The sequence below is a fragment of the Schistocerca gregaria genome, chromosome 1 (assembly GCF_023897955.1).
Source record: "Schistocerca gregaria isolate iqSchGreg1 chromosome 1, iqSchGreg1.2, whole genome shotgun sequence".
Taxonomy (NCBI): Eukaryota; Metazoa; Arthropoda; class Insecta; order Orthoptera; family Acrididae; genus Schistocerca; species Schistocerca gregaria.
The window spans coordinates 870,304,700-870,324,842 of record NC_064920.1 but is presented as its reverse complement, the minus strand read 5'-3'; the positions used below and the strand labels follow the sequence as shown (position 1 = coordinate 870,324,842).

General features: G+C 38.1%; 1 protein-coding gene across 1 annotated transcript in view; it reads left to right on the top strand.

Moving 5' to 3' along the window:
* The window catches only part of LOC126273244 (venom carboxylesterase-6-like), a 143,242-nt gene that overhangs the window by 54,033 nt on the left and 69,066 nt on the right, over positions 1-20,143 (top strand). The window contains exons 4-5 of the mRNA XM_049976792.1: positions 1,559-1,744; positions 17,829-18,019. Coding sequence (XP_049832749.1) covers positions 1,559-1,744; positions 17,829-18,019 — 377 coding nt within the window. The remainder of the gene's footprint in view (positions 1-1,558; positions 1,745-17,828; positions 18,020-20,143) is intronic.

Sequence of the window (20,143 nt, the reverse complement as noted above, 5' to 3'; positions counted from 1 at the left end):
TTAGTACTTGCATGGCTGAGTTTCCCACTGGACACTGATCTTACACTAAAAAAGAGTTTCCACCATGAGATGTAGTTCCTCCCCCCTTTAAATTTCCTGCTATCAGCCCAGCCAGTTTACCCTTCCCTTTCCTGTTGAGGTGTAGGCCATGTCTAGTATAGTCCCACCTACAGAGTGAATCAACACGAACCACACCAATGTGTGACCCCGCACCAGATCCAAGTAGCCGTTCCAACTCCAAATTAACTCTCCTGACAGAAGAGGTCAAATGAGGTCGATCGTGGCGCTCCAGAACCGACACAAACCCAACACTGGTATGATTCGATGCCGATGCAATCTTTGCCAGGTCACACTCTATGCTGTACCCCGGATCTCTGTCAATACTGTTGCCCGGCCCACCCACAATAACCACGGTGTCTTCCTTAGTAAAACCTTTACATAGTGAACCTAAATCCTCTGTAACCTGCCCAAGTTCAGCACTAGGTTTGAAAAAACTTGTGACCTGGAAATCCAACCCTAATTCATCCTGCAGAAGTTGGCCCACACCCCTAGCATGCGAACTACCTAGCAACAAGACTTTCTTTCTCTTTGCAGACTTCCCTACATTCTTAATCAATTTGCTGCTGAAAGCTTGTTGAGCCCTGTGTACATCTACTTCTGTGAGAGGCTCATCAGTTTCTGACTGAGGCAACAGGTCAAACCTATTTTGTACATTAATAACAAAGCGGTCAGAAGAATTTCTTGGCCTGTTCCTCATGCCTGTTGCCACTTCCCACCCCTGTTTACCCTTCTCCCCCCTTAACCTGGTCAGTAATAGCCTATGGGGCACTGAAATCAAGAAAATCCTGTCAGTAATGTATTTAATTATGTATGTGTTACATTATTACTCTACTATAAATCTGTTTGTTATGTTATTACTCTACTATAAATGAATAATCAGTACCTGTCATTGAATTTATCAAAAGTATTATCAAAAACCAGGCACAAGTTAAATACATTTTGAAATAGAATCTATTGGAAACTAAAAATATTTCCATTCTTCAGGCAGATAAAATTCTTGAGACATTAAAGAAACTCAGTTCATTTGCAAGTATCACATGTTCCATGGTAAAAGACCTTTGTTTCAAGGCTCAAGATGTTGCATGACTGACAAACTATGGCTTAACTGTCCAAGTGTATTATAAACAGTTCTAAAAATATATGTAAATTAGCTGCTGATAAAATTTCTTTTCTGTACAATCAGTTTTGATCCACAGACCTTTGTCAGGTTATAAAAACTTTTGCAAACATCATTCTAGGCAATAAGATCAGTGCACTCAAATAATAAAGCCAGGAATTCGCCATTTTCCTCAAATAGTAAAAAAACTGTGCACTCATTCTTGTAGTATTAACACTCAGCATTAACCGTATTGTATGGAGGCATTCTACATACTGCTAATTACTGAGAAAAGTAATAGAGTAAAAAATTTATCAACAGCTCTTGGCAGTAAATCACAACCATCTTAAAATATTTAAAATCCGTGCAGCACCACCTTCTTAAAATTATAAATTGTTTCAGGTTTCCTGAGTACAGAAGATGAACTACTACCAGGAAACAATGGACTAAAAGATCAGTCCATGGCCTTTCGCTGGATACAAGCAAATATTGCATCCTTTGGAGGAAATCCAGCTAGTGTTACAATAGCAGGTTCTTCAGCTGGAGCAGCTAGTGTGCATTTTCATTATCTTTCTTCCTGGTCTAGAGGTATGAATTGTATCTATATACATGTTCATCACTTTTATTCTGTGAGCAACTTTCTTGTGTGTGCAGGAGGAAAAAAAGTCATGTGATGCCTCCTAATATTGTGTCAGACCTCTTTTTGTCCAGTGTAGTGCATCAGCTCAACATGGCATGGACTCAACAAGTCATTGGAAGTCCCCTGCAGAAATATGGAGCCATTCTGCCTCTACAGCCATCCATAATTGTGAAAGAGTAGCGAGTGCAGGGCTTTCTGCATCAACTGTCATTTTGATTATGTCTTATAAATATTTTATGGGATTCTTGTCAGGTGATCTGGATGGACAAATCATTCACTTTAAATGCCGAAAATATTCTTCAAATCAATTTCAAACAACTGTGGCCCTGTGACATAGTGCATTGTCATCCAAAAAAATGCTATTGTTTTGGGAACATGAATTCCATGAGTGGTTGCAGATGGTCTCCAACTCGCCAAACATAACCATTTCCAGTCAATGATCAGTTCAGACAAAGCAAAGGACACAGTCCGTTCCATGTAAACACATCACACAACATTATGGAGCTACCACCTACTTGCACAGTGCACAGTTGACAACATGGGTCCACGGCTTCATGTGATCTGGACCACACTTCAACCCTACCCTTAGCTCTTACCAACTGAAACCAGGATTCATCTGACCAGGCCATGGTTTTCTAGTCAGCTAGGTTGGAACTGATATGGTCGGTAGCCCAAGAGAGATACTGCAGGCAATATTGTGCTGTTAACAAAGGCACTCATGTTGATCATCTGCTGCCACAGCATACTAGTGCCAAATTTTGCTTCACTATTCTAATGGTTACATTTTTCATACAACCCACATTGATTTCTTGCTTATTTCACTCAGTGTTGGTTGCCTGTTAGCATCAACAACTCTATGCAAAAGCCGCTGCGCTCGTTCGCTAACTAAAGGCCATCAGTCACTCCATTGCCTGTGGTGACAGGTAACGCCTGATATTTGCTATTCTCTGCACACTCTTGATTCAGTGGATTTTGAAATATTGAATCCCCTAACGATTTCTGAAATGGATTTGCCATACCTCTATCTCCAACTACCCTTCTGCATTCAGAGTCTGTTAATTCCCATCGTGCTGCCATAATCACATCAGAAACCTTTTCACATGAATCACCTGAGTGGAAATAACAGTTCCACCAGTTCACTGACTTTGTATACCTTGTGTACATGATACTACCACAATATGAGAATGTACGTTTTGCTGTCCCATGACTTCTGTTATCTCAGTGTGCTTGCACCACTAGAATCTCCCCACCCCTAATCCTACCTCTATGTTTTATTTGTGGATTGAACATAAGGAGAATGATTGTCAGTAGGCTTGCATCTCAGTAGGGGCTAAAATTCTATGATCCTACCATCATGGACATTTTGTGAGATATGTTGCTTTGTCCTAAGAATGTGTATCTTCAGAATTTTGGCAATAGCTTCTCTATGATGGGCATGCTTTTCTTATGTGTCTGACATTTGAGCTGGATGAGCATTTCAATGAAACTTGTGTGCTGAGTAAATGAAAAATAAAAACAAACACCATTTGAAGAGGCCTTGAAGGCTCAACGGTACTGATCGGCTGCTGTATCATCCTCAGCCCTTAGACATCACTGGATATGGATATGAAGGGGCGTGTGGTCACACACCAGTCTCCTATCCACTGCCAATTTTTATAACCAGTCGTGCTACTTCTCACTAAAGTATCTCCTCAATTGGCCTCACAAGGGCTGAGTGCACCCTGCTTGCCAACAGCACTCAGCAGATCTGGACAGTGAACCATCCACATGCTACCCAAGCTCGACTGCACTTAATGTCATCATCTGATGGGAACTGGTGTTACCGCTGTGGCAAGGTCATGGGCACTGAGTAAATCAACCTGTGACGAAATGCAAATCCTTTCACTGTATGTCATCTGTTTTCCCTATTAATCATAACTTCCAAGAGCCCAAATTGGTGAGAAATTCTCAAGACAAATCAAATGAAAATTTTGTAAGCTACATTATCAATGGATGAACTACCTTTCCTTACCTGCCTTTCCTCTACATAAAATTTAATTTTATATGAGATATCTAGTTTAAATTCTGTTAAAACTTGAGCAAATTCTGTCACATAATCTGCATGGAACTGAACTTGTATTATATCAGATCCAATGACTTTTTTCTATTGAACCATTTAAGTAGTTTTCAAATTCCATGACCATGGTCCGCCCCCATTAGCTGAGTGGTCAGCATGGCAGAATGCCAAGCCAAGTGTTTCAACTTTGCTTAAATCTGTGATTAAGCTCAGTATATATTTGTTGAAACTTCCTTACACAGCTATTGAACTATGATGGGTCTTTCCCACCCCTCAGAATGTAGACATCTCTCTTTTTTGCTGATTCATTCAGTCACTGTAATATATGGGGCAGGTGGCCTATAAAAGCAACAGGCCAAACAATATTTAACCCATATTTGAACTTTTATCTTCATGCAAGTTATTTCACGAGCAAATTCATACTAATTTTTTAGGTTATGAAAGAGTTCTTCATAGCAATAAATATTCTTCCACCACGTTTCCAGCTTGTTCTTGAAAAATCTCTTTCATTTATAAGTTAAAGTTAGGCAGTCATTCACTTCAGATTTCAATATAGCCTCAGAATCCAGACAGCAGGTATTTTTACATTTGCCCAAATATATATTATAATGTGTTGGGGAAATGCCCAGGCATACATTTGATACTTCACCAACATTAATACAAATAGTTTCTTAGTTGCCCTCAATTTAGCATTATACACTGGTTAGGGCACTTGTGAAAATGATCCATACATCCACATACTCATTTAATATGTTCTCCAGTTAGTATAGTGTACTGCAAAGGGATCAAACTCCACCATGTTTGATAGGATTATAAGGAGCAAAAGATGTCTTCACCTCCTTTATGTTCACATATAATACTGCTAACAAAGGAAGGATGATTTATATTTTGTACATCAAGCTGAGTCCCTAAAAACTGGCATGCAAACATTATTATTAGATGTTTCAGATGTATGCCACTTGTCATTCACTTGCTACATGTTAGTGTGATTTACATTTATGAACTAGCTTCCATACTAAGTTTAATACACATCAACATACCTGAAACTCATGATCAGTTTCAGTAAAGAGGCAAATTTTTGCATCTCCATTATAGCTAAAAACTTGGTCTTTGTTATTGATTGTGACACAAACACTTTTAGGTTAATTTACATTGTTCCACCACTGTACTTGAAGGTTAGATTTACCTAAAGAATAGTGAGTGGTTAGTTTAGTGGTGATTTACACATTACCATATATATCCAGCATTCCTTATAGTTTATCATCTCTGTACTTAAGTCTAAGTGACAATATCCTTTGGACAGTTTTACGTCATATTAAAGCACTGATTTTCCAAATTCTATAATATGTATTATAAATCAGAACCAAAGTTGGGGTGTGTGACTATTGTCAAGTACATCAAGAATCAAACTGGTATCTCTAACTGTCATACTGTACTGCATATGCACAATATATGAAATTTCATTATTTTATAACGTTCTTGGTGGTGCAACTTTAATGGCCAGCAGTGTAAATTAGGTTCGATAGAAGCAGTTCACTTACGAGTTTCTGAGACGAACATATGTTGACACGAGAAGTTAGTTCTAGTGACAGATTAATCTGTAGCATAGCCCAAGATCTAGGTTAGGTTCATAGATTAACATTCGGTTCTGATGTGATTGAGATAACAAAGGCAAATGCAAAGTCTTAGTCCTGGTGACCAACTGAGTAACAGCATAACCCGAAGTCTAGGTTAGCATCAGTAGTGATATTTTTGTTGTGAGTTGCAGAAGCCACTTAGCAATAATGAATAAACTTGTTTGTGGAGACATACCAGATTGTAGTGCAGTCTGAGATATAGGTTATCTTGCATTTTGATAGTGTGTTTATGAGGTAGTGATGACAGCAAATATGAACATGAAATATTGATTATATCAGTGAAATGATCGATTGACCTGTATTGTAGCCAAAGGTGTAGGCCATGTTAGAAGATGGCATAAGGTTAAGAGATTGGGATGTCAACTAATATGAATGCAAATACTTAGTTCTTGTGATAGATACATCCTTAGTCTTGTCTGATGGCTGGGTTAAATTGAGAGGCGATGATTTATTTGTGTGCTGCTAATACCAATAAATGTGAATGCATAGGTTTGTTTGTCTTTCTCACTTGCATCTTACAATGGCATCACAGCATGTGCAATGATGGTTCAAACTACAGTGTCATCACATACTGCCATTTCCACATGCTGATAACAAAATTTTAGGGGCACAGTTTACAATTTAATTTTAATTAAAAAATATCATATGGGCATACATAAACGTCTTCTTGCAGAAAGTTACATTAATGCTGCGTCAAGAGCTAAACAAGAGGAATGGAAAACTCAAATGTTTGGTGGAAATGTGGAGCATTTTCAAACACAACATATGAATATCCTTCATTATCCTGTACCCAGTTATAAGCTGTTATGCTTTCTGCAAGTTAATAAAGATAGAATTTCATTAATTAATTTTGTCCTTAAGGACTCAGTAATACATACAGCTGATGTTTGGACTTTCATATCCCAATTAAAGGATATTACATCAATTTGACATTATTATGCCACTAACAAACAGAAAGTTCTCCTGTGACTCCAATTTTTGGACTCTGAAGTGCCTTTAAGGTTAGATTATCCTGTCAAGGGCATATGCAGTGAGAGTCAAGGGAGAAAAGTTAGCACCAAACACCCCTTGGCCCCTTCAAAAAATTTTATGATCGCAAACTGTACACAGACCAGTAGCTAGTGCAGTTAGAACCATTTATTGTGAAATCTCAAATCTATTTTATCAATCAACACTGCCGACCTTGTAGCCAAAAATACCAGGTGAAACTAATCTGTAAAAGCTTCCAGTAGCATTGCACATTCAAATACAGAAATGTGAATGTAGAAAATATTCAAATGTAAATAAATGAGACCTGAAATATTATTGATGAGTAATCTCACAGTTTAGATTTTTCTAAAGTAATAACTGCTAGAAATGTCATCCATCACTTTCTTGATACAGTGTGAATACTAAAAAGATTGGGCTTCTGAGTCTGCAGTATATGCTAGAAAACAATGTTTGAGCTTAAACAGACCTTAAAGGCCCATGACAGAAAGCAAAAGAAATATTACAATCCAGAATAACATACTATACAAAGATCAATAACACAATCAGTGACACAGAAAGGAGCATTGTCGTGATCACAGTTGCAGGTATTTCTGGCAGATGTTCCACTTTCTTATGTCCATTGCATCTTCCAGGGATGCTCTTGGTTCTACTTTCTGCAATGTCCTCATCACCCTATATTTCCAACTACTCCTTTGGCGACCTCTTGGGCATCTTCAAATCAGCTGGATATTGAACACTCAGTTTGGGATAGATTCTCCAGCTCTTAAGACATGTCCCAACCACTGGAATTCATCATACTCTGATGGTCCTACCAATGTCAGCCTTCCCAAAACGTTGGTAGAAGTCCCCTTTTTGCCTCGTTTCCCATCTTCTATTTTCTCTGTTGAATGTAGGCCCATAGATCTTTCTGAGCACTTTCCTTTCAAGTGCACAAATGCTCTCTTCAAGTGTTTGTGAAGTCATCCATGTCTCTCAGAACCGGTTTTACCAGTGCCATGTTAAGTTTGACCTTGCTGTTTTGTGAGACTAAGCATGACTTGAATAAGTAAATTCAGTAAATTCTTCAATCTGTTTTATATCATTATTCCTATCTCTGAATTGTTTGTTATCTCATTTTTCATTAAATCACACTACATAACTATCTCAGAATGTCATAGCCATTTTAAATTTAAAATAGGAGATTATAATGCTGATATTTTATTCCTAATTTTTAACATTTGTTGATGTGAATCAACAATGTAATTTCTGAACCTGTTTATTTTATTTTAGTATTACTTAAATCTCTCTTTGCAATTTGCTCAGTAGTGGTCTGAGCATGTGTCTCAGCAATAGATCATTCAAATTTAACACCTTGAGCATCTATTTTCACATTTAATCCAAGCTTTAAGTCAGATTTAGTGGCATCTAGCTTGCCATTTAACTCTGCATTGCTTTATGCTGACTGTCCCACTAAAGCATTTACTTCAGACCTAGCTTTGCACATGTCCTCCACCTTTTGAGTTACTACTGACATGCAGTTAAACAATAATAAGTTTACAATTGCTCTTCCCTAAATATGGGCAGTCACCAACATTTATTTAGAAAACTTTTACTAAAAATAATTAGCTTAATCTTCAATGAGCACAGATCCTTCTCTCACATTTCAAGTTGTGTCCATTTGAGGGACTGTTCCCATGACTAGTGCTTCATAAATGGCCCATATTGCAGGCCAAGCATTGTTCAGATGGCTGGTGACTGCTGATGAGGTGGACTTTGCAAACCTCACCTGTAGCACTCAGGCAGTAGAAAGCATGGGAGGATATCACGTGTGATTCTGGTGGTTGCAGGAAGAGAATGGATCCCAGACTTCTCACTGTGTCTCCCTTCAGCCTCCATCCTGACAATACAATATGCAGTCCTCCTTTGCTCTAGTCACTCTGCCTTAATTGAGTCGTGATGGTTCCTCCCACCTGTTGGCAGCCTCTCCACCTTCCCTAGACACATCTCATGTGACCCTTGTCACAAAGTACATCATGATTTCTGATTTCTACCTACAAGATTCTACTGTTAATACTTGAAAACCCCCTAACTGGATGCCCACTCATTACCCTACCCTCAGTCCCTGTACAACCTGTGTCAGGAGTGGGATCTGACATACTGTATGATCAGTGAACAGTTACATTTTCACAATGAGTACAGCAGAAGGTATCTTTCAATTCACATGACCATTGTGCGTGCACTTCTCTGCTCCACTTGAGAGTCAGGCTTCGATGCTGAGACATCTCTTCCTCAGTGCCATTGCTGCCAACCTGTGGCCACCGAATCTATACAACATCCATGCTACATCCATGTTAGTGTAGTGTGCCTGCACTCCTTAGTCATCTATTTTTTGGATACCTGGTTCTGGTACCAACTGACAATATGACAGTGAAGACAGTAGTGAAGGCCTTTTTCAGTCACTTTGTATTGCCTTTTTGATTCTGATAGACCAAGGAACAAAATTCATGTCTGCTTTATTTGTGAAAGTCTGTTGAATTTTGATCATTAAAAAGTGGAGAACATCTTCCTTCCACCTTAAAGCCAATGGTCATTTAGAATGGGTTCAGAAAATGATTGTTAAAAGGTTATCTTACTATGTGAACAAGGCACATAGTGATTGGGATCACTATCAGCCACACATTTTGTCTGCTTTTAAAAGTAGGATTTATGAGTGAGTGGTACACCCACACCATATATGGCAGTGTACAGACACACAATGAATTCTCCCTTTAAGTTAAGTAAGTTGCTACTAGGTGTTTATTTGGGTGAAGTGAAGAGTTTAACAATACAACTGAAGTTGATATGGAAGAAATTTAAAAGTAATACTGAGACTGGTTGAGAGAAGTCACAAACGTACAGTGTTACTGCCCAACTGACAGGGTAACAGGGTCTTTTTGTGAAACCCTGTGATCAAAAAAGTGAAAACAAAATTTTCACCACACTGTGAAGTGCCATACCAATTACCCATTTGACATACATAGTTTACATGGAAAAACAGGTCATAGACCACTCTGTAATCACTCACTTAGCTAATTTGATGCATTATTGTGAACAACCAATGTCATACCCACCTGTTATATTGGTAGAACCACTGCAACACAAACATGGCACTGTGAATTTATTTCACATCTCTTACTTTCACAACATCAATATTAGTATTACCTCCACCCCCCCCCCCCCCAACCTCAGCTCAGATACTGGGTACTTTCTTATAATACTTTCATTACTACTATGTGAAGAAACTGGTATTAGAGAATGATAGGTTTTGCGTTAACTGCAGACCTCTAATTTTCTACAGCTTAGAAATAAACTGAACCATGAGGAAACCACAAATGGCCTTCTGTTACTAATTACTCTGATACCCTTGTTTATAAAATGGTATAAAATCATAAAAAATCAGCATATGAATTTGTTACTCTGTCTCTTAAGAATAATGGCAATATTTTTGATTGTCAGCAAGGTTGTAAATATGCTTCTGTTATTGCACACACTATTATTTTTGTGTGTCATTTGTTGCAGTTTTTATTCAATGTAGGGTGCTCACATTTGTACATACTAGACCCCAGCAAAAACAAATTACATGATTACCTAATTGCAACAAATTACCACATTTCTATTTTTAAAATTTTCTAATACACATAGAGAAGATGAATTTATAGAAGAAATTCTGAAAGTATAATCTATTCTACATATAATGGGATAAAAAAGACTGCTTCAAACTGAGTTTCCTGATCTTTCTAACTGTTAAATCATTTGTTGTTGCAGTCATAATAGCATAAACATATTGATGACACTTTAAAATGCAGCTGCCAAATTGCCATCAGAGCTAATTGAAGACTGGGAATGGTGTTACCTTAATTGGATGGAAAAAGGAGCTATCAATCAAGAATTTATGAAGCAAAAAACTTTTGTTTTTCATCTAGCAGAATAAATTATAACTTAAAGATTTTGTACTGCCACAAATTAATTAATTTGCACAAACATATCTAACTATTTCACATGAATATTTCGTATATCTTAGGGTGGTAGTTAGGATGAGACCTATTGGTTGAGGTAAAATGCCATTTACAGCAATAGTTATCCACTCACTTTGGTAATTTATCTGAGCTATATTAGGGTTTATTAACTTCATTAATAAATTGTAAGCATTCATTAGCCATGAGAGGATGTAATGTATTAATTTTATTGTATAGTGGTTTATACAATTATGAAAACATACACAAACCATACAAATACATTGATAAACCATATAAGAGTATAAGGAAGCTTAACAACATGGCATTAACTGGTTTACTTAGTTACAAGTAATAGCTGCTTAAAATAAAAATGATGAAATTACCTACAATGTAACACATCAATGTATGTATATTTTCTAGCTGTTTGACACATCCACTTTGCTACATTACTGTCAAAAAAAATCATTAACTGAAAGTAGAGGTTGCAGACTTAAGAGTGTTATGAATTGTTGCTGAGTACCTGTGGTGACTATTGACAGCCACCCCGTCGATAGGTGTCCATTCTTCGAGCTAGCTTCTTTGCCTCTAACTTAGTTGGTGCCCATGTTGCTTACTTAATTCTGTTCTAAGTTATGTGTAGTAAAAGTGTACTTCAATCAGAAGTGTGGAATCATTTTATTCTCCATTGAGTGTAGTGCCATTTCCTTTCATGAGCCATTGGCGTAAACAGTTATGAACAATGGGCTGGTTTAATACCAATGTTCAGTCAATGCTCTCCATGCCCGATGAAATGAGTGTGACACAATCGTATTCCTCTGTGCAACTGCAGCTACAAAATCGTCTTGTCTTACTGCCGAACACACCACCATATGAACTTAACCCTTGCGAAATAATACTACCATGTGGGAATGTCACGCCATGCTGCCGACTCCAGATGCCACTTTCTCTGGCAACTACAGATTTACATTCACTTCACCATATGGACTTACACACATCAAACATGAATCTTTCTCACTCCCAAATTCCAGCAGGTGTGTGATCTGTATTTCACACAAGAACCATGTCATTCTGTCGAGTGCACAGATCCTTCACATTTGTGTTTTCAGCCAGCTACAGCCATTACATCCATGCAAGTCATCCCAACTTCTACGCCAACCACACTGTATGTGTCATGCAGACAAACCACCTCCTGCACTGTCACTAAGACCTCTGGCAATGCCATGCCTGGGACTCTGCTCCTACACTCTGTACACTGCACTTCACCTAATACTCTCACCACCTGGCTCATCTAAATATGTTAGCACATGGGACATTATTATTGAGCACCTGTCTCTTTCACCAGAGGACACATTTTGTCATATCGTACACGAAGAACAGCTGGGCAACAAATCACCACCATAGCTCTGGCACAGATTGCATGCCCTCATTGACATTGAAGTGCTTCAAAAAGTGGCACTATGGACTGTATGGACATTGTGGGCAGCGAAGTTACTCGGCAGCTCAACTACAACTTCTTTTCCATGTCAGTAAGCCTTCAGATGCACAGCTTTACCTTGCTGATCAAGCATAGCACATGATATGTCGCTGCCAGTTCCTGTCCCCAGTGAGTCGCCCTGCATCAGGCATAGTTAGCAAGTGTTTCAGTCACCCCTCCCCATCCCCCACATGCCTACGGGTGTGCAAGATTGTGTGTAACACTAGACAGCACCAAGCTGCCACCAGGGAGGCAGTTGTTAGCTATAGCAGCTCAGGACCACCTTCCTGGCCCCTCTACTAGTGACTGTTCCATCACTAGTAGTGACGCATAGTGCGGCAGGTGGCATGAGCCATTCCCTTTGCACACCACACCCTGTTGACATGATATTCTGATTCCATGTGACATTTGACGGCACTGCAAGAAATTGTTAATCTCCTTGCACATGCAACCCAAAGTCGCCGTGCAGGTCATTATAGGTGCATCATCCTACATCACTGCAACAGAGTGTCACCTCCGAGATCATTCATAAGTCCTTGTGTCTTCACCTCTGGCAGACCTTACATGCCTGATCTAGCTACTCATATGCTGTTCTTTGTTGACACAGGTATCAATTCAAGTGTCATCCCTCTCTGCATTGCCCCTTTAGTCGTCTACCAATCCTGATGTTTCTATGAGCAGCTAAGAGCTCCGATATCACAGTCTGTGGGGCCACTGATCTTCAGTTTCAGTTTCAGCTTCAGCCTGAGCTTCAATTCTCTTGGATGTTCCCACATTGTCAGCACAGATGGCCCAGTCCTTGTGATTGATTTCCTTAGTCATTTCGGTCTCCCACCAGATCTTCATGCAGCTGACTGACTTCACCACACTTTGAGCATGCACATTCCCAATTCCTTCCCCTCCATGCCTGCTTCACCTGTGGTTCACTGTGTCTTTCTCATCTGTGCTTCCTCCAAGTGTTCCCACCTGACTGCTTCTCTTGTTACGTCCCTCACCAATCTCTTGACTCAGTACCAAGAAGTAGATGCATTATGTGCTAATAATAGCATCCTCCATCAACTGACCAACACACTGGCCAACTTGGCATGTCGCTCTCAGCACAGTCAATGCCATCACTGCTTTGCGCCCGACTTCCATCAAGGGTCCTGACAACTCACCTGCCCTTCTACTTTGCCAGCCTTGCTGACAACACACAAGGTCAGTGACTTTAATTTCCCTTGTGTTTTATGTGACATTTCTCTTCTGTCTCGTAGGACACAGTGCTAACCCATCCAGCATCTCTGAACCAGACATTGGCATGATAACTAATAGTACCCTTCCACAGCTTAAATACTGTGGGAGATCCTGTCATCTGTTACAGAGCTAGAGTCTTACTGTTAAGAAAGTATGTCATGCAAAGTCTGCTGTACCCGTCTGATAGCAATTGGTCATCCCCAGTTCACCTGGTTCCTAATAAAAATGATACCTTTCAGTTATGTGGAGATTATTGCAGTCTCAACACATGTACTGTTATTGACAAATATTCAATAAATCACATTCAATACTTTGTGCAACAGCTCCACAGCACACAATTCTTCATAGTCTAATGTGCTAAGACGATATTCCGAAGACTGCCATTATCACACCATTCGACCTGTTTGAGCAATTCTTTAATCCTGATGGCCTGAAGCATGTGGCTCAAACACCTGAAAATGGTTTATGGACTCTATACTGTTTTCATTACCATTTTGCTGTGCTTACTAAGATGGAGCATGAGTGACACTTATCCCAAATTCCCAAAGTTCTTTCAGGAAACAGTGTAGAGCTCAACCACAATGAATCACAACTTCAGTACTGTAGTATCACATTCCTTAGCCATAATTTCACCTGTAGTTGAGTCCATCCAACATCAGACAGCATGGCTTTCATTAATGAACTGCCTCTGCCAAAAACTTACTATGATCCCAGACAGTTACTTAGCATGGTGAACTTTTTCTATCCTCATATCCCTCACGCTGCAACTTTTCAAGCTCCTCTGACAGATGCACTGACAAGTAGAAAGTCCACCAGCACACACAAGGTACAATGGTCTGAGAGCATGACACATGTGTTCAATGACAAATATTAGAAATAAGAGAAGCCTAAGTACATATCCCTGGGCACACAATATTCCAGATTGAATTCCCATGACATTTTTTTGGGCAGATACAACCTGTCTCTAGTTTTATATCTAAGATCTTCATCTACATCTACATCTACATACATACTCTGCACTCCACCATACGGTGTGTGGTGGAGGTTACCTTGTACCGCAACTAGCATTCTTCTCTCCCTGTTCAACTCCCAAACAGAATGAGGAAAAAAATGACTGCCTATATGCCTCTGTACAAGCACTAATTTCTCTTATCTTATCTTTCTGGTCTCTCCGCAAAATGTAAGTTGGCGGCAGTAAAATTGTACTGCAGTCAGCCTCAAATGCTGGTTCTCTAAATTTCCTCAGTAGCGATTCATGAAAAGAACGCCTCCTTTCTTCTAGAGACTCCCACCTGAGTTCCTGAAGCATTTCCGTAACACTCGCGTGATGATCAAACCTACCAGTAACAAATCTAGCAGCCCGCCTCTGAATTGCTTCTATGTTCTCCCTCAATCCAATCTGATAGGGATCCCAAACACTCAAGCAGTACTCAAGAATAGGTTGTATTAGTGTCTTATAAGCGGTCTCTTTTACAGATGAACCACATCTTCCCCAAATTCTACCACTTCATATTGCTCTGCAATGTTATGCCCAAATATTTAATCAATGTGACTGTGTCAAGTGCTACACTACTAATGGAGTATTCAAACGTTATGGGATTCTTTTTCCTATTCATCTGCATTAATTTACATTTATCTATATTTAGAGTTAGCTGCCATTCTTTACACCAATCACAAATCCTGTCCAAGTCATCTTGTATCCTCCTACAGTCACTGAACGATGACACCTTCCCATACACCACAGCATCATCAGCAAACAGCTGCACATTGCTATCTACCCGATCCAAAAGATCATTTATGTAGACAGAAAACAACAGCAGACCTACCACACTTCCCTTGTGCATTCTAGATGATACCCTTACCTCCAATGAACACCCACCATTGAGGACAATGAACTGGGTTCTATTACTTAAGAAGTCTTCGAGCCACTTACATACTTGGGAATCAATCCCATATGCTCGTACCTTAGTCAGGAGTCTGCAGTGGGGCACCAAGTCAAACGCTTTCCGGAAGTCAAGGAATATGGCATCCGTCTGATACCCTTCATCCATGGTTCACAAGACATCATGTGAAAAAAGGGCGAGCTGCGTTTCACAGGAGGGATGCTTTCTAAAGCCATGCTGATGCATGGACAGCAACTTCTGTCTCAAGGAAATTCATTATATTTGAACTGATAATATGTTCAAGAATCCTGCAACAAACCGATGTTAAGGATATTGGTATGTAATTTTGAGGAACCGTCCTTTTACCCTTCTTATATACAGGTGTCACTTGCACTTTTTTCCAGTCACTCGGGACTTTACGTTGGGCAAGAGATTCATGATAAATGCAAGCTAAGTAAGGAGCCAATGCAGTAGAGTACCCTCTGTAAAACCAAATTGGAATCTCATCAGGACCTGGCGATTTATTTATTTTCAACCCATTCAGCTGCTTCACAACCCCATGGATGTCTATGACTATGTCCTCCATATGGGAATCTGTACAGTACTCAAACGGCGGTATGTTTGTATCAGGATAACACTAGTACCCTACCACTTCAGCTAGGAGTAATGTTCCAGCAAATGACTTAACTTCACAAACTTTTAATGTTATACATTATTTTTCTTACCAGTACAAATATTGCAGAAGTGGCAGACTGTGCTTTTGAAAACCCACGTTGTGTGTTGTGAAATATGCTGCTATCTTCAAGGTAGATAAAAAACTCATTTTTCGTTACAGATTCTATCACTTTAACTCAAAAAGGAACTTTGGTATTGATCTACAATCTGACTTTTTAGTTGATCATCTTTTGCTAAACATATTATACAACCTATTTTTAAAAAGGGTAGGAAAGCAGAAAAGGAAATTACACATTTATCATTGGTCCTGACACTTCTGCAATTGCAAAACTTATGTTCCTTGGGATAAAACAGGAAATTTAGTAATATTGTCCTCTTTGTGCTAAAAATCCAGGATGCGTCATGTAAGGTCTGATTTGCAAACCTGTAATACAGAGAAATATTTGTACCAATTACAAACATGTTGTGTTTACATTCTTTCTCCATGTGCCACTCATAATACATGCAGTTTCATTGTTACTGTTAGGCAGATATCATTGATTATTTGACAAGTAACTTTCTTGTGGTTATTCATTTTGTACAACTATTTGAACATGAACATTTTTTAAAAATTTGAGTGTGGCTGTTCTTTATTAGTTCTAGTTGTTAGCAGACAACTAATTTTGGAGTTTTTATATGTTTTTTAAATGATGGTGACAAGTGGTTGACTGATATATGAGCAGTGGCTTTATTTCCAAGGAAAGAAAGTGGATTATAAGGATCATTTCTAAAGATAATTTAAGTGATGGCTTTCAGTGGAAGTGTTGTATTAAAGGAAAGAATTGATGTGACAGATAGTTCTCAATAAGGGAAATGCTTGGCTTGCTGGTTGCAGATTATCAGTGACCATTATTGTGTGAATGACTTTTAGGATCCCTATATACCAGTAGTGGTTTAGAGGGACTATAGCATAGATGTTTGTACCTCTGAATACTTACAGAAAAAATGATAATTCAAGAGCAAAAATGTTATTTGATTACTGATAATTCCCTGTTATGAAAAAGTTAGTGTGGGAGCATGAGTATATTATGAAGTGGGTAGATAATCAGTGCTTTTCAAAGAGGCAATGTTAAATATCTTTTCTCATAGTATGAAAACGAATTCAGAGAAGGTAGTGCTGTGTCTCAAAAAGAGAACTTATTACCAGTCTCTCACAGCTATAGTTTGGAGGCATCACTTTGTAAACTTTAGTCTATTTCCTCCTATTGCTCATATATGAACTCTTCCTCATAAGCTAAAGTATATTATGAGAAAAATTCTTATGTGTTCTTTTATTTTCCCACTGCTAATTCACAGATCATATTATAACAACTTTCTATCAAATATTATTAAACTGTTATTACTTGTAGTGAATGAAAATTAATATTACGTCAGTATCAGTCATTTGCTAATTTGGTACTTATTTCATAAATGCAATTTAATGTTATATGGCCATTGAATATCCATGTTAACCTAAGTTTCTTAGCATGTTGTTTGTTATTATATGTTATCATCAATTCAAGATATTTGAATGACATTGTAATAACAGATTATAAGATTCACTGATTCCAAAGGTTGACCATTCATTGGCACAACACTTACCCTATAAGAAAATAACAATAAATGAAAATCAGTACGAAGATCATACTCATCACTGATACAAATTGTAAAGGATCACACTACACTCCAAGAAAGCAAATACCAATATTGATGATTAATGTTCATGGTGTTTATTTTTATTATTTGTGAGCTAATTAAAATCATAATATGAATGAGATATGAGAGATCTAAAATGAAAGGATTTTTATTTGAAACCTATCTTAACCAATTATTGTAAGCATATTATGAAAAGGATAGTTGCTGCTCACCATACAGTAGAGATGCGGAGTTGCAGAAAGACATAACAAAAAGACTATCGGAAAGTTAGCTTTCAGCCAGCAAATCCTCTGTCAAAAATAAAGTTAATGCCTACACCATTTATTAGTTTTGTGTTCATATTCAGAAGGTTCTTCCATCTTTTAGTAATTTTTAAAGAAAATAATTTTTATTTCTGTATAGAATAATGAAATTTACTTATAAATATTTTGAAAAGGTTTGTTTCAGAGGGGTATGTCATTTAGTGGATCAGCCCTTGTTCCATGGGCAATTGCAGAAGGTCAGCGAGAAAAAGCTGACAAACTTGCTAGTCTTGTGGGCTGTAAAACACAGTCCTCTAAAGAAATACTGGAGTGTTTAAGAACTAGACCAGCAAGGCAATTAGTTGAGATGACGCAACATTTTCAGGTACTGCAGAACATACATTTTTATCTAAAGCTCAAGACTGATAGATTAACATGTCATGTTTCTTAACACCTCCACTTTCAGAGCAATTTTGTTGCTGAAAATAGTATTTCATAACAAAGATAACAAACTAGATTAACATGTCATGTTTCTTAACACCTCCATTTTTCAAGCAATTTTGTTACTGGAAATAGTATTTCATAACAAAGATAACAAACACTCTAGATGTGTGACTATGTCACAATGATAAATATTCAAACTTTCTGGTCATTAGCAATAGTGACAGAAAGCTGCAAAATGTTACAATGATTTGAACATGCACCAATAACACTTTTGACAGAACTCCCATCTTTTTTGTTTGTGTGATGCTTCTATAAATTGATTACACCTTAAGAAAAAAAAAATAATGGAAGTCCAAACTGATGAGAAGACTTCCTAGTGGCAGAGAAATTTTGTTGCATCCTTTCAGTCAGTAATAGCATATTGAATAATGGAAATGAGCGAACGGCATTGTGGGCCGGGAGTCCCCCATTCGGGGAAGTTTGGCCGCCAAGGGCAAGTACTTATTTACATTCAACGCCACATTGGGTGACTTGCGTGTTGGAGATGGTGATGAAATGATGATGATGACAACACAACACCCAGTCCCTGAGCAGAGAAAATCTCCTGCTCCAGCCAGGAATCAAACCCAAGCCCCTTGGCATGGCATTCCGCCGCATTGGCCACTCAGCTAACGGGGGCAGACCATATTGAATAATGTTCTGGCATAACTCATATTTAAGGAAGAAAGCCTTCAGTTCTCAGAAATATGATGTAAGAATGATTAGTGGTGTTCACCCATGATCACCATGTAGACACCTGCATTAGGAGCTAGGTATTTTGACTACTGCTCCACAGTATATTTATTCCTTCATGAAGTTAGTTGTAAATAATCCACAACAGTTCAAAAGGAACAACGATGTATATAATTATAATACTAGAAGATAAAATGACTTTCACTATGTCACATTAAGGTTGTCTTTAGCAAAAAAAAAGTTTCTCATTGCTGCAACCAAAATTATTAATCACTTACCCAATGATATTAAATGTCTGGCAGACAGCAAAGTAAAATTTGAAAACAAATTGAAAAAGTTTCTTCTTGAAAACTTCTTATGTTCCATAGAAGAATTTCTATAGCTGTATTGTGTAATAGGTTTTTGCTAGGAATTACTAACTCACAAAAATAACTTGTAAAAAATCAGTAGCCACATTAACAAGATAAATTGTATTGTGAATATAAAATTACTCATTCTGCACTAGTATGGTTCATTGTGCAAATGATCCATCAAACATGAAACTAATTAATGAACTAATTGGGGAGAAATACAAAAGATACACTGAATCATGCCCATAAAACTAAAAATTAAATTTTATTATAGGTTAGAATGCTATTGAGTCAATATTTTCAAAAACTGAACAAATATAAATGTCTTAATTGTACCCTCCTGCATCATTTTACAGTCTTCAGACTGAAAATATGTTCTTCACAATACCATCATTTTTACAAAACAACCTGGTTTTTACCACTCTGCTTATCAAGATGATCTTAGTTTATTTTTGAAGGATTCTTGCAAGGATCTGTATGGATCAGGCCATAGGGGTATACCCCTACACTTGTTGAAAGTTTATTTACCTCCTTTTTTGTCTAGGAGATGGATCCATGCTGAATGTCATTCTGATGGTGTCTTGCCAGTTCTCCATGCATCCTCAATGATGTCATCTTTTATATCTATAATACTTTTGTTCACTACTTTTAGCAGTTCTGCTATCTTGTTGAAGACGATTCCCCCACATTATCGGTCATTGTACCATGAAGCCCTCTTCCTCATACAAAACCACCAGTAAGCCAGGAAAGCAGCCCATATGAGGTACTATCAGCCAGACAAGACAGACCTCATTATTTATAAATCTAGCTCCCTATCACATCCCGATATGTGACAGACAGAGCCTGATTGCTTAAAAGTAGGTCTAGCCAAGACAAGTCATTTGTGGGACAAGTACTTCTGATAAAAATGACACTTCCTGAAATTGTAGTTACTGTGCTACACCCAGAGGTATGATCCATCTAAGCAAGCATAAATACATCCT